The sequence below is a fragment of the Lepidochelys kempii genome, chromosome 13 (genome assembly GCF_965140265.1).
Source record: "Lepidochelys kempii isolate rLepKem1 chromosome 13, rLepKem1.hap2, whole genome shotgun sequence".
NCBI lineage: Eukaryota > Metazoa > Chordata > Testudines > Cheloniidae > Lepidochelys > Lepidochelys kempii.
The window spans coordinates 5,863,792-5,878,002 of NC_133268.1; the positions used below are offsets into that span (position 1 = coordinate 5,863,792).

General features: G+C 45.6%; 1 protein-coding gene across 16 annotated transcripts in view; it reads left to right on the forward strand.

Annotated features, from left to right (window-relative positions):
* Positions 1-14,211, forward strand: part of KCNQ2 (potassium voltage-gated channel subfamily Q member 2) — a 122,279-nt gene that overhangs the window by 46,035 nt on the left and 62,033 nt on the right. For all 16 annotated transcript variants that reach the window (XM_073309034.1, XM_073309043.1, XM_073309035.1 and 13 more), the window contains exons 3-5: positions 2,741-2,867; positions 6,274-6,449; positions 8,580-8,705. In XM_073309034.1, coding sequence (XP_073165135.1) covers positions 2,741-2,867; positions 6,274-6,449; positions 8,580-8,705 — 429 coding nt within the window. The remainder of the gene's footprint in view (positions 1-2,740; positions 2,868-6,273; positions 6,450-8,579; positions 8,706-14,211) is intronic.

Consider the following 14,211-nt stretch of genomic DNA (forward strand, 5'->3'; position numbering starts at 1 on the left):
TATTTGAGCATGAGCTTTCGTGCATCCGATGAAGTGAGCTGTAGCTCACGAAAGCTCATGCTCAAATAAATTGGTTAGTCTCTAAGGTGCCACAAGTCCTTCTTTTCTTTTTTTAAAAATCTGAACTGGTGCATGTTCAATATGTGTGTGTGTGTGTGTGTGTGTTTCTCTGCAATTGCAAAATCCTGCAGTATTGTGGGCCTGCATTTAGAAGCTGGTTTGATGCCCGTTTAAAATTGTGGCCTTAAATGGCTAAGCTGACATTGGACCACAGCAGAATCAGCCTAGGTGAGTTGCCTCCGTTCCCCATGCTGTACATTTCTGCATTTATCTGAGCTGACATAAAGCTGAATGGTTTTACTACTTAAACAGCTTGGCATGCCTTCCACTGACAATTTGGCTTCCGGTAACATGCTGAGTGATAGGTAGCAGAATTCCTGTTGGCACAGATGCTTACTTCATAGGGCTCCCAGAATTCATCGCATCTCCCGGTCTTTGCCTTTCCCGTCCTCCACTCCCACTCCGCACATCAACCAGATACCAGAAGCTAGTGAAAGCTTAATGAGAGTCCTGTACTACTCAGCATCAGCCCACGTGAGGTAAACACCATGAGTGAAGAAATCAGAGAACGTAACATACTGACAGCGAGCGGAGCTTTGTAGCACTGTGGGCTCATTCCCTCTGTATCTTTGTTTGTGGGGAGAAAAGTAACTGTGTGTTGGCACAAACGGCAGGTCAATAGTGAAGTGTCTCAACTGGCGAGGCAGAAGGCTGTTGGAACAGGGTAGGAACTCAGTCGAGACTGGTGTGGATTTTCAGGTAGTTTGGGTTAACCCATTAGAGTTCAGAAACCAATATATATATATATATATACAGTATATATACTTAGACACAGAAGAACACAGGCCCAGACTTTCCAAGGGGCTTGGGACCAGACTTTCAATTGTTCAGCACTGATAATTGGGCCAGATTTTCAGAAGATCTCAGGTCCCACTTAGACACCGAAATAAGGATATAAGGTGCTTATCCTCCAGCTGCTCCTGTTGTGACCCTTGTCTTCAGATTTTTCAGAATTGATCACTGCCCAATGGATTGAGCTCTTTTAAAAATCTGGCTCATAATTCTCTTTCCCCCATCACCTCCCTCGGGTGACAAAAATAGGAAACGGTCAGTTCTGGGCCAGAGCTAAACTTTTGTCTCCCTACAGAGCTAAAACTGTCTTGCCAAGGGAAAGATCAACTGTGTAATGAGGGAGTAGGTTTCAAAATAGGGATGGACTTGAACACAGCATCCCATGCTAAATAACAACCCCTCCACCAAATTTTGGAGGAATTTGAAAGCTGAATCTGGATCTTAACCTGACTCTAGCAATTAGTCTCTATCTTTATCTTGCATCACAGTCTCATCTCTTTGGAACTGTTAGAATCCAGATCCCAGTTTTGTGGCTTGATTCCATTTTTTTGGTCAGAGTCACAATTCTCCTCAGAAAGGACTGTAACAGTGAGGAACAAAATGAGCTTTATTAGTAGATGCTGTTTCAGCCCTCCGCATTGAATCATAGAATCATAGAATCATAGAATATCAGGGTTGGAAGGGACCCCAGAAGGTCATCTAGTCCAACCCCCTGCTCAAAGCAGGACCAATTCCCAGTTAAATCATCCCAGCCAGGGCTTTGTCAAGCCTGACCTTAAAAACCTCTGAGGAAGGAGATTCTACCACCTCCCTAGGTAACGCATTCCAGTGTTTCACCACCCTCTTAGTGAAAAAGTTTTTCCTAATATCCAATCTAAACCTCCCCCACTGCAACTTGAGACCATTACTCCTCGTTCTGTCATCTGCTACAATTGAGAACAGTCTAGAGCCATCCTCTTTGGAACCCCCTTTCAGGTAGTTGAAAGCAGCTATCAAATCCCCCCTCATTCTTCTCTTCTGCAGGCTAAACAATCCCAGCTCCCTCAGCCTCTCCTCATAAGTCATGTGTTCCAGTCCCCTAATCATTTTTGTTGCCCTTCGTTGGACTCTCTCCAATTTATCCACATCCTTCTTGAAGTGTGGGGCCCAAAACTGGACACAGTACTCCAGATGAGGCCTCACCAATGTCGAATAGAGGGGAACGATCACGTCCCTCGATCTGCTCGCTATGCCCCTACTTATACATCCCAAAATGCCATTGGCCTTCTTGGCAACAAGGGCACACTGCTGACTCATATCCAGCTTCTCGTCCACTGTCACCCCTAGGTCCTTTTCCGCAGAACTGCTGCCTAGCCATTCGGTCCCTAGTCTGTAGCTGTGCATTGGGTTCTTCCGTCCTAAGTGCAGGACCCTGCACTTATCCTTATTGAACCTCATCAGATTTCTTTTGGCCCAATCCTCCAATTTGTCTAGGTCCTTCTGTATCCTATCCCTCCCCTCCAGCATATCTACCACTCCTCCCAGTTTAGTATCATCCGCAAATTTGCTGAGAGTGCAATCCACACCATCCTCCAGATCATTTATGAAGATATTGAACAAAACCGGTCCCAGGACCGACCCTTGGGGCACTCCACTTGATACCGGCTGCCAACTAGATATGGAGCCATTGATCACTACCCGTTGAGCCCGACAATCTAGCCAGCTTTCTACCCACCTTATAGTGCATTCATCCAGCCCATACTTCCTTAACTTGCTGACAAGAATACTGTCTGCAACACTTTCTTCTCTGTGCCTTCTTCTTGGACTAATTGCATTGTCTCCCATGCAGGAAATAGTCACCATCGTGGTGTTTGGTGTGGAATACTTCGTGAGAATCTGGGCTGCCGGTTGCTGCTGTCGATACCGGGGCTGGAGGGGAAGATTAAAATTTGCCCGCAAACCCTTCTGTGTCATTGGTAAGAACTGCTGCCCAGCAGTGGGTTTGATGGATGGCAGCAGCTACTGTTGAGAGTGCACAATGAATGGGATAAGGGCCTCGTGGGCTGTGCTCAGGATGACCGCTGAATTTGCTGTACTGTGGGTCAAGGGGAGCTGTCTGGTTTGCTTAGTGGGCCCAAGGCCTCCCTGGGAGGAATGCATAGTATTGGTGTAGAGGTCCTACAGGGAGCTAGAGGACAGTGAGCCTGTCATGGAGGATTCGGGCTTATTGTAGGCCTGGGCCTGATTCTGAGCTACTGCATTCTCATGGTTGGAGCAGGGATGGAAGATGGGGCAAAGGTGGTTGCAACCCACCTTTGTGTTCTTCGTGTCCTGGACCTGTGCAGGGCCCTGCCCAGTCCCAGATAAAGTTAGAGCAGCTTCGGAATGGCATAAAGTGACCTTTGATGTGGCTGCCGCTCCTATGCCCAGATAAAGCGGGGAGAGTTTAGTGCAAGGCCAGCCACCTAGCCTCATAAAAAACAACCAACCAAGCCCAAACTCCATGGTTATAGAAACAAAACCAGGCTGCCATTCCAGTAACTGTGGCTGCTCAGCAGAGAATGCTGCTGACCCCTCATACCCTTTGTAGTAAGATGTTATACAGGATGAAACAGGTGGTGGATGCAAAGCTTAGAGAAGAGGAGGCTGGATACAGGCCCAAATGATCCTGGGTAGATCAGATATTCACACGAAGGCCTGTGATAGAACAATGCATAGAACATATTATCAATGCCATTGACTTTCAAAAGGCATTTGACAGCCTGCATAGACATACGTTGTGCAATATTCTTTAGTCTTACAGAATTCCAGCTGACGTCATCAACATCATCAATGTAAAGAGCACTGGAAGGGTGAATAACCAGATAGTAGAGTGGTTCAGTGTGGAGGCTGGCGTGAAGCAGGGCTGCGTTCGATCTCTGCTGTTGTTTGGCATTGCCACAGACTAGATAATGAAGGATTATTAGCAGCACAAACACTGACATAGCCTGGGTAGATGGCAAACACCTAGAAGATCTCGGCTTTGCTGTTGATGTCATGCACTTGAGCAATACCCCTCAAAAGCGACAGAGATAGAATCTTTAGCAAAAACAGCAGGCCAAGCAGGGCTCAAAATCAGTTACACCAAAACAAATATTTTTGAAACCCAGATGTCAAGCAGTAACATTGTATCAGAGGGCAAAAAGATCCAGGAAGTAGAACAGCTCAGTTAGCTGGTCAGCACCGTACTAGCCAACAGAAATGTCAACAAAGAAGTGACATCAAGGATAGGAAAGGCATCCGCAGCATTCAAGTAACTCAGCAATGTATGGAAATCAAAGCTAAACGGCATCAAAACAAAAGGGAGGATTTTCCACTCAAATGTAACCTCAGAGCCAACATATGGCTGTGAGAGCTGAAGATTTATTAAAGTGTTAGCTAGAAACCTAGATCCCTTTGAAAACAAGCGCTTAGGAAAGATTCAGGGCATAGGGTGGAGAGACTTCACCACCCACAAAGAGATCCGAGAACTCATCAACCTGCAGCTGGTCTCCGCTAGACTTAGAAGGAAGCACTGGCCATATCTGGGGCATGTACTCCGGATGCACAGACTCCTCCACGAAGCTGTCAAGTGAAAACCAACTGGTGTGAGGAAACAGGGAGCCTGAGAGAAATCTTAACAGGGAGGGCAGAACAGCTGATCTCAATACCCTGGAGCAGATGGAAGCAGCAGCTAATGACAGAGCGGGATGGAAGAGGTTGTTTTCTTCCCTCTGTGCCAACATGGCTGTGAGAAGGATGCAATAATATAAGTGTAGTTCAGAATCAGGCCCTTTGTGTCTCCTTTGAGAAGAGAAGTGATCTGTTAGAACATGGGGATGGGAGCTAGGGTATGGGGTTCTGTGTCTGACAAGTCACTCTGTATCTCCATTTGCCTTTCCATAAGACTGATATTACAGTAATTATCTGCCTCACAAGGGAGTTATAAACCTTAATTAATTATTGGCTGTAAAGTTCTTTGAGATTCTGTGGTGGAAGGGGCTGTCTCTGTGCAAAGCAGTTACTTTTAACAGGGTGAGGTGGTGTCAGAGGTGGGCAGGGAGAGGAAGAGAAGGGATGCATTTGTTCTCAGTGCTTTCTAGAGATGGGCTTAAGCCACCACATTTGGATCTGGACCCTGATTTGACCATCACAGAGCTGGGGATGCTTTATGCAGGGTTTTGGTTTAGCCCATTATAAAACCAGAGGCATCTACAAAATTCACGTAGTGATCTGAATGATGGTTTTCAGATCCCTGAAAGCCCTGGGGTATTGAGACCTAGGCTTTTGCTTTGGGCAAAGGTGGGTGCTTTTAGTACTCCCATGCACCCACCTTTCCTCCATCAGTGGCAGAAACAGGCCTTCCTAAAACACAGCCCTTTAGGTTTTCCTGAATGCGTTGGGCAGTGAGACTCCCATGTCAAGGTGGACCTTAGAAACAGCAGTACACTGGCTAAAGAAGATAGTGCACCTCTGTTGATGCACTTTGCAGAGGCTTATTCCAGGCTAGAAATGTTGCATTTTGCATCAAGCCAGAATTCAATCTTTAGAGTCTTGGCAACCTTTCTCCTGGTGGAGGAGGTGTGAGGAGAAGAGGAATGTGAATTTCATTAAACCGTGCAGTGAATCACACAGCGTGGGTTAATATTAGTTGTACGTGGCCATGTGCTTCCTCCATAGGATGTGACAGACACATCACTCATTTTTATAACAGACACACATGCGCGCGCACCTACCCCTATTCCCTATGGACTTGGTAGCGGTTTATACGTGTCGGAATCTTTGAGGTGGTATGTTATCTTTTCTCCAGCTCTGCAGAGTTATCTTTTCTCCAGCTCTGCAGAGTTAGGAGCTCAGATACCGTGGAGATGGGTGCAGTGTACTACCCTGAATACCTGGATAGGAAAGACGAGGAAGAGGGAGAAGTGCTCAGGAGGCCAGCTGGGGGATGTGGCTGCCCAAGACTGAGCAGTGAAGTGGGGTATCTGAGATGCGGGGCCTGTGTGGATAAAAGATGCTGTTCTAGGGTTTAGCCTGAGGAAGAAGCATCCATCCCTAAACTGGCATGATCAGTCAATAGCAGAGTCACCACCAACCCTGGCTGATGGTACCAAAACTGTTTTATTTCTTTCCACCAAACTGACTCCAGCTAATAATGGAAGGTGAGAACAGAGGTGATGAGTGAGGGGTCCTTTCCAGACCAAAGGCAAGGGGCTCACCCTAGAGTAGTGCCAGCCTGATGTCTCATCACCCACAGAGGTAGGAAAGACGAAGGAGTCCGTTTGTAAAAGCCCATCCAGGGGAGGTGATGGTTGGTGTGCGAGGTCCATGAAATCCTTCCTCTTACGCTCTGCTTCCTTGCAGACATCATGGTGCTGATTGCGTCCATTGCCGTGCTGGCAGCAGGATCCCAAGGGAATGTCTTTGCCACCTCGGCTCTCAGGAGTTTGCGGTTCCTGCAGATATTGCGCATGATACGAATGGACCGTAGAGGTGGTACCTGGAAGCTTCTGGGGTCTGTGGTCTATGCCCATAGCAAGGTGAGTGAGACCTGGATAACTGGACTGATCAGCTCCTTTACACATTTTTCCTCACAAAGAACACTACTTTGGTTCCCCCCGCCCCCTAATATTTTGATGCCTGGGTGATTATCATTTGTGGGAAGTACCTTGAAGGTGGCTGCAGTGGCTATTTTCAGAAGCAATGTGGGTTAGTAATTAGCCTGCACAAACCCACAGCCATGAAGGAGCTGGGAGGCTGGTTAAACTGCATCTGGCAGCAGTCAATATATATGTGATTAAATGCTGATGATGTTGCAAATGCTTTATATAAAGCATGTATTTCAAAGAGGCTGCATGTCTGAAAATTTACCCCTTGGGCTCATCCATTTGCAGATAGCGCCATCTTGACCATGTCCTCCTCCTAATCATTAATAAATGTATTAACTAGTCCCAGGCCCAGAACTGATCCCTAGCGTATTCCATTATTCACCTTCCAGCAGTTTGGGGAGCATTCATTCACAACATTTTGTTTCCTATCACTTAATCTCTGACAATATTTTGTCCCTTATCTTGAGGTTTATTTGTTTTCCTTAAGAGCCTTAGCAAATTTATCAGAAGCTTAGTAAAAAATATCAGAAAACTACCGTCTACCAGGTTTCCTTCATCTGCTCTTGTATTAGCTTTGTCCAAGAATGTGACAGTTTGAAGATGCATAATTTACCTCTGACATACTTTCCTATGTAGTGAATGCGACCTTTTTTCTACAATTTGCTGAAATGTGGATATAGTGCGTCTCAACAAACTAATAAGGTTTCTTAAAGAATCATTTTGTGGTTCTGAGGCTGGGGAAATGGGAAAGCATGAATCATCCTATTGCATCTGCAGTTTAATGTGATGAAGAGATACCTCAGTATTTGATTTAGCAACTTTGGTTATTGAAACCTTTTCCCTAGGTGTGGATCAAGTATGTGATCATTCTGACATTGTATGACTTCAGTGGAAAAATGAGAGAGAAAGATTGGGTGGTATCCTCTGATTCTGCACCATTAGATGCTTTGCCATTCAGGTGAAATATTAAACCTAGAGCTGTGCAAAGTGTTCCCAAGGAAACCAGAGACAATACTATACCTAGCAGTTTCCTGATGTGTTACAAACTTCATCCAGGTTCCATTAGAAGATTTAAAGCCAATCAGGGCTTTTTGTTTTGGTGAATGAAACTTGATGTTTCCCAGTGCATTTGCTTCACTTGGGTGTGAACCTTTACACAAAACTCCAGGGTTACAAACCCCACCCAAATCCAAATCAAAGGAAACGTTCACATGAAGCTATGTGAACTAAAGCCAAGACCATACAGCTTTCGTTAGACCACGCTCCCTTGTGTCAAACACTGATGGTTATCCAAGTAGTGGTGTTTTTCCTAAAGAAGTAGGAAATCATGAAAGTTCCAATAAGGTTATGTGGCTTCTGCTGCTCAGCTTAAAATCTCTACTCCAGCTGCCTAACAGCCATGAGCTTGCCAGTTCAGTATATAATTCACTGTTATAAAGTTTCTAGCAGGGGTAAGCCCACACTCAAATCCTGGGATCCAAACACCCCTGAAATGTGGGGATAAGATCCAGATGCATATTCAAACTTTGTAGGTGGTCTCCATCATGAGACCGATGTGCTTAGACCACTGGACTGGGACCCAGAAGATCAGTTCTCAACTCTAACACAGACTCTGCATGTGACCTCGGGCAAGTCTCTCTGGCCTGCATCCTCAAAGGTACTTAGAAATCCATTGGAGTTAGGCACCTAAATACTTTTGGGATCTGGGCCTTAATGACTCTGTGTCTCAGTTCCTCATCTTTCAAATGGGGATAATAATACCTCCTGTCTCCCACCTTGTCTTATCTATTCAGGTGGTCAGTGCTTCAGGGCAGGGGCTGTCCCTACTTTATGTGTATATACTGCTCCTAGCACAATGGGGCCCTGCCCATGTGGAGTGTCTGAACACTACTGTAATATTACTTCTACTAATAGTCTTGAAACCAAACCCCAGAGCTGAACACCCACAAACTTTGGGAAAGTTGAGCTTTGAACCCCGGCTCTGCATTCGGGGATACCCTGAGTATGAAAGGCATAGTATGGAAACACATTGTTCTATTCTGTTCCTTAACTATCTTGCAGGAGCTGATTACTGCCTGGTATATTGGCTTTCTGTGCCTCATTCTGGCCTCTTTCCTGGTGTACTTGGCCGAGAAAGGAGAAAATGAGCACTTTGATACATACGCAGATGCGCTCTGGTGGGGCCTGGTGAGTAATTTCCACAAAACAGCAGCTGCCGGTTATTAAAATGAAATGGCCATTAACCCTTCCATCCTTTATCACTTATGTGAGAAGTTGACTGATGCGTGTTTAGTTAGCATTATTATTAAATGGTTTCCAGCTATTCAGTTAAGTACTTTTCACAGATATTCCCCTTAGGGAATGCTACACTATCTCATTCCTTGAGTTAGCCAGATCATAGACAGCTACAGGAGAGGCAGCCTCTGCTCCCAGGACTAGGGAAGGACAGTCTGGCCATTGCAACTTGGCACCAGCTGACCAAAAAGTGACTGTTTCAATGAGGTTCTGAAGGGAGCTGTGTTCAGCTCTGCAGGCGGGAGGTTAACCAGGGTAAAATGAAGCTTGGGCTATAGGAGGTGCCGCTCAGCGGCTCCCCCCACGTGAGCACCTCGGAGATGTCACCGTGTAGGTGTGTGTCTGGAGAGGGGTGGGTTGATCTTGGACATCAGTTCTGTAGAGTTCCAGGAAGCTTAGCATCATGAGGGGGGCGGGGGAGTGGAAAGAAAGGGAGGAAGTGTGAGCAAAATCAGGAAAGGAGAAGAAGAATCAAACACTAAACAATGTTCGACTGTACTTGAAAATCATGGAGTGGAATGGCAATCAATTCAGACTTGCCTTATGCCAGCCTTGCACCACTGGGTTATGAAACTACCAGCATTGTCTAGTGGCTTGAGCTGATCAAAGAGCCAGGAACTCCTGCCTTCTGATCTAAGCTCTGCTACAGCATATCGTGTGGCCTTGGGCATGTCTCTTGACTTCTCTGTACCTCAGCTTTCCCACCTGTAAAATAGGAATAATGATGCTCTCCTACTTCACAGAGGGACGACCAGGATTAGTTAACTAATTCTCCTCTTACCTGAGGGCAACAGAGAGGAGAATTTGACTCATTTTTTGTAAAGTGCTTTGAATACTTCAAGCTACCTAGAGGTGCTAAGTATTACTACCCACGTTTCTTCTGGGATTGTGGCCACAAGGGGGCTTGTCAATCTTTCTCTGGATCCTCCCTCAATTAATTTTCCTCACTTATAAGGGTCCCTTATGCCTCAGGCAATTCCATTGAAACTGGAGTTATTCTTTAGGCAGCCTTGTTGGGATGTGACCTGCGTTCAAGCTTTGGTCTTCTGCAATGAGAGCAGTTCAGCAGAACCTAATTAATTCATGCTAATGACTAGGGGACTTGGCGTGGTGATGGAATTTGGCCAGTGGAAAGATTCCCATTGGCTTCAATGGGCTTTGGAGTAGACTCCTAGTGAATAAGCAACAAACAATGTGGACCAGAGTGAGCTCTGCGCTTAAGCAGGCACATAAGATGGAGGAGGAGTTCACTGGCCTTCCTACTTAAGCTTCATACAAGCTGGACACAATCGTAGTCTTTAAACGCTGGGAGTTCAAGAGCTGTCTGAGGCAAGTTCTGCTGTTGTTAGTCCACTGGCATCCAAAAAGTGCTAGATACTGACCATAGACAAAGAATGGGATTTTCAAAGGTGCCTAAGGGCAGGTTGACACTTAGGGTGGCGTGTAGCCTACAGACACTGCATGCCCAACTAGCATGGGTATAAATAGCAGTGTAGATGGTGAGGCACTTCTTTGGCAAGTCGAGTGCCCTATGTGCCTGAACCCTCAGGTACACACCCTACATGGCTCTCTGCAGGCCAAGGCAGTGCCTGCCCCATCTAAACTGCTATTTTTTGCATTGTAGTGTCCCCCCGCCTCCTGGCTCCTTTCCCCATCTCAAAGACAGACTCTGGAAGCAGGGAAAGGCTCTACTCTGCCAGAGCCTTTCACTGCTGCGTGTTGCAAGACACCGCAGACAGTGGGGATGCATCCTGCTTTTCACTGCAGCGCCTAGGCGCTGGAATTAGGGGTGCTGAGGGTGCTGCCTCACCCACTGGCGGGAAGTGGTTTCCCTCATATCCAGGGTTTACAGTGTGGTTCAATGGCTCTCAGCACCCCCACTGTACACATTGTTCCAGCACCCGTGCTGCAGCATGTAGCCACATGTGCCCTACAAGTGCAGACAAGATCTAAGTAACTTAGCAACACAAGTCCCATTGGGCTTTAGCATTTTGGAGAATCCCACCCAAGTTCCATCCCTGAACAGTGGAGCGGCTAAGACAATAGGCTTCTTCCAAAGGGCTGGTAGAAAGGGATAAAGCACATAATCAACCGAAATATTTACTTAGCAAGCACTAAATAGCCTCAATCCTTAAATGTGCTGCAGCCAAGTCGGTGTTAGTTGGCGAACATCTCCTAGGCTTCCTGGAGGAAATGCTCCTCATACCAATCTTTTCAAAGCGGTCAGGACCATGGCTTTCAAGGTTGGTACAACACTTGTGTTGTGTGGGGTCACTGGGAATACCAGAGGCACAATGCTTCCAGGACCTCCCACTAGGATATTACAACTCAATATCACCTCCTACCATGGACTTGGTTGCACCAGAACAGTTGAGCCATATCTAACAGAGATACTGAATTACTAAATGCATTTTGATCATGTATTTTGACAAGTGCTGTTTGCTTTTAATTATTCATAATAATACATCATAAGGTGCTGTTAAATGCACTGAAGCATATTTTGTAAAAGAATGAGGTCTTAGTAATAGAATGCTTTCAGTCGTGAAGTCACTCTGCTATTAAATCTCTGCCGACAAGTGCAGAGGACACTGCTGTTTAGTTTTTCTCTCTGTGTGTGTATGTGTGAATTATTGGATTAGCAGATTAACAAAGGGAGAATTAACGAGCTTCTAATCTACTTTGTCTATTGTTCTCCTGCTCCAACACTTCTGGAAGCCAGTCTCGGCTTCAGTATGGAGCTTGTTAAAACCTACACATGGGCCCCCAACCAAAATCCGAGATCTTAACAGCTCCAAGCTTTGGGAGGAATCAGCTGATCCAACAATGGGAAGACTGTTGTTAGTAAATTGCTCATCAAGGTTTTCAAGCACATTGGTTACAGTTAGGAAAACAAAGTGTGGTTTGAAGTAACTAGAAAACAAACAATGAGAAAAATTCAAAGCCAAGTTAACTACCCTCCCCTCTCCTCCAAGACAGCTAGACTTGGAGCTATCTTTTTTATCTGTCAAATGGAGCTGCTCAAAAATGGGGAAAATATTGCAAACACTTCCTTAAATATTTTTCCTGTAGGTTTTTGTTCATTGATATTCAAAATTGCTCTGAAAATTTCCATTGAAAATTTGGAAAAGTTGTACTATTTATTTAGGAGTTATTTGAAACCGCTCGTACAGCTTCTGGTATTCCTCTTGAGAGCCTTATCGAGCCATCACTCCCAACCCTGCTTCCATATTTCACTTTGTGTGAGGTCTAAATAGAAATTTAACTCTCTGGTTGCTGGAAGTCAGGGAACAGACAGCCACAGGGGGTTTGAAATCCAGGGGTGACCTGCTAGCCTCATTGAAATCAATGGGAGTTTTGTCATTGACGTCAGTGGGGTCAGGATATCACCAAAGTTTCAAATTTTGCAAATTAGATTCGTCTTAGGGTAAGAACAAATCTTAACTTCGACTGTTCTGGCCACTGACCGTGGTCCTGAAATACTGATCAGTGGCCCTGGAACTGAAGTGGCCCTGGCTCTAGACTGTTCTCAATGGTAGCAGATGACAGAACGAGGAGTAATGGTCTCAAGTTGCAGTGGGGGAGGTTTAGATTGGATATTAGGAAAAACTTTTTCACTAAGAGGGTGGTGAAACACTGGAATGCGTTACCTAGGGAGGTGGTAGAATCTCCTTCCTCAGAGGTTTTTAAGGTCAGGCTTGACAAAGCCCTGGCTGGGATGATTTAACTGGGAATTGGTCCTGCTTCGAGCAGGGGGTTGGACTAGATGACCTTCTGGGGTCCCTTCCAACCCTGATATTCTATGATTCTATGATTCTATGAAGGTGAATGGTATAGGGCAGAAGAACTACCTAAGACGAGTTTGTATCTAAGTTCAATCCTTCCTTACAGGATTGGATTTGTTTTTATGTCTGTAGCAACACTTTCTTTGATGGAGGAGAGATTGATCACACATTGCTTAGATTGTGAGCTCTTCAGGGCGGGGGGCTGGCTCTTTGTTATATATTTATACAGTGCCTAGCACAAGGGGGTCTGGCCTGTACGCACTACTTCAGTACAAAAATCAATAGCAACAAAGAGGTAGGTCTGAATTCAAACTCCAAATGCAAGCGCCCCCCCCCCCATATTTTGGGAATGTTTGGCTCCTTTTCTGGATCTGCACTTAGTGGCTCTGGCCTAGATAACTCCCTGCTGAAATCTGTGTAGTAACCTCTCAGTGAATATAGAATAAAGCTGTTTCCAAGATATGTTTCAGTATAGAACAATCATTAAGATGCTTTTTGCTACATATTTTGTCTAAATGGCATCTAATGGAAAGATTTTGTAGTGCTTATGTCTATAAAATGCTTTAGGGAAAGCCACTGATTATATTTTTCTTCATATATAAATGAAGTTGTTTTAAGTTAATGTGTAGTAGGTTTAATTAACCCCATAGGTGCAGGACTGGGGTGCAGTTTGAACCCTCAGAGGCAGCTGTGCCCAAAGCAGTTGTAGAGGAGGGGCACTTTCAGTTCTGGAGAGGGATACATAGGAGTGCTGCTTGTAGAGGCTGCCTGGAAGATGTTCTGAATCACCGCATCCCTGCCTGCTTCACCCCATCCTGGCTTGCTCCACTCACTTTGTGGGCTGTGCTGGACCACCAAGGGAAGCAGGGTTGTAGCCCGCTGTGACGCTGCTACAAGCCTAAGTTTCTCCATTCTTTGCCAGCAGAATCATGGCTGTAAAACTATACCTGTCTCTTCTCCTGCATTCTAGAGGTCAAGGGTATCTTTGCAAATCTCCCACAACACACATACATGCCAACATCCCAACCCCTGCTTGGAGTATTATAGCAATATAATCAGTAATATATTCACAGTTGTGAATCAGGCTGTATTAAGCAGCAGTAATTTGTACCTTCAGGGTACTGTGCCGTTTTGAAATTGGAAGGGAAGCCAGTTAATAGGCACTTTTGGAAAGATTAGGAATAAACAGTTTCAGACCTTTATGCGTGGAAATAACTCTGCTTCATTTGAAAGAGCCACAGCTGAAATGCTTGATGTGAGTTTGGGGAATCCCGGTTATTTTTCTCAGTCCTGAAGGAGCCATTCCATCTCCTGCATGGACGCTTTGGACTAAAACGCATAAGCCTTCTCCCCAGAAGGCAGTGATGTGTATACGCCTGTTTAATGAAAAAAGCTGCCCATTCTGAGGGACGGATGTAAAAGCTCGTACCCCTCTGCACAGCGTGCAGGAAGGATGGCCTGGTGTTATCGCACTGGACTGGCAATCAGAGGCTCTGGGTGCAGTGCCTAGCTCTGCCACAGATTCCCTGGTGAAAGTAGGCAAGATAAGCTGTAGAAAGGAGCCCTAGGACTTGTGTAAACTCCACAGCATCTCTTTGGAACCCCTCCCTCCTACT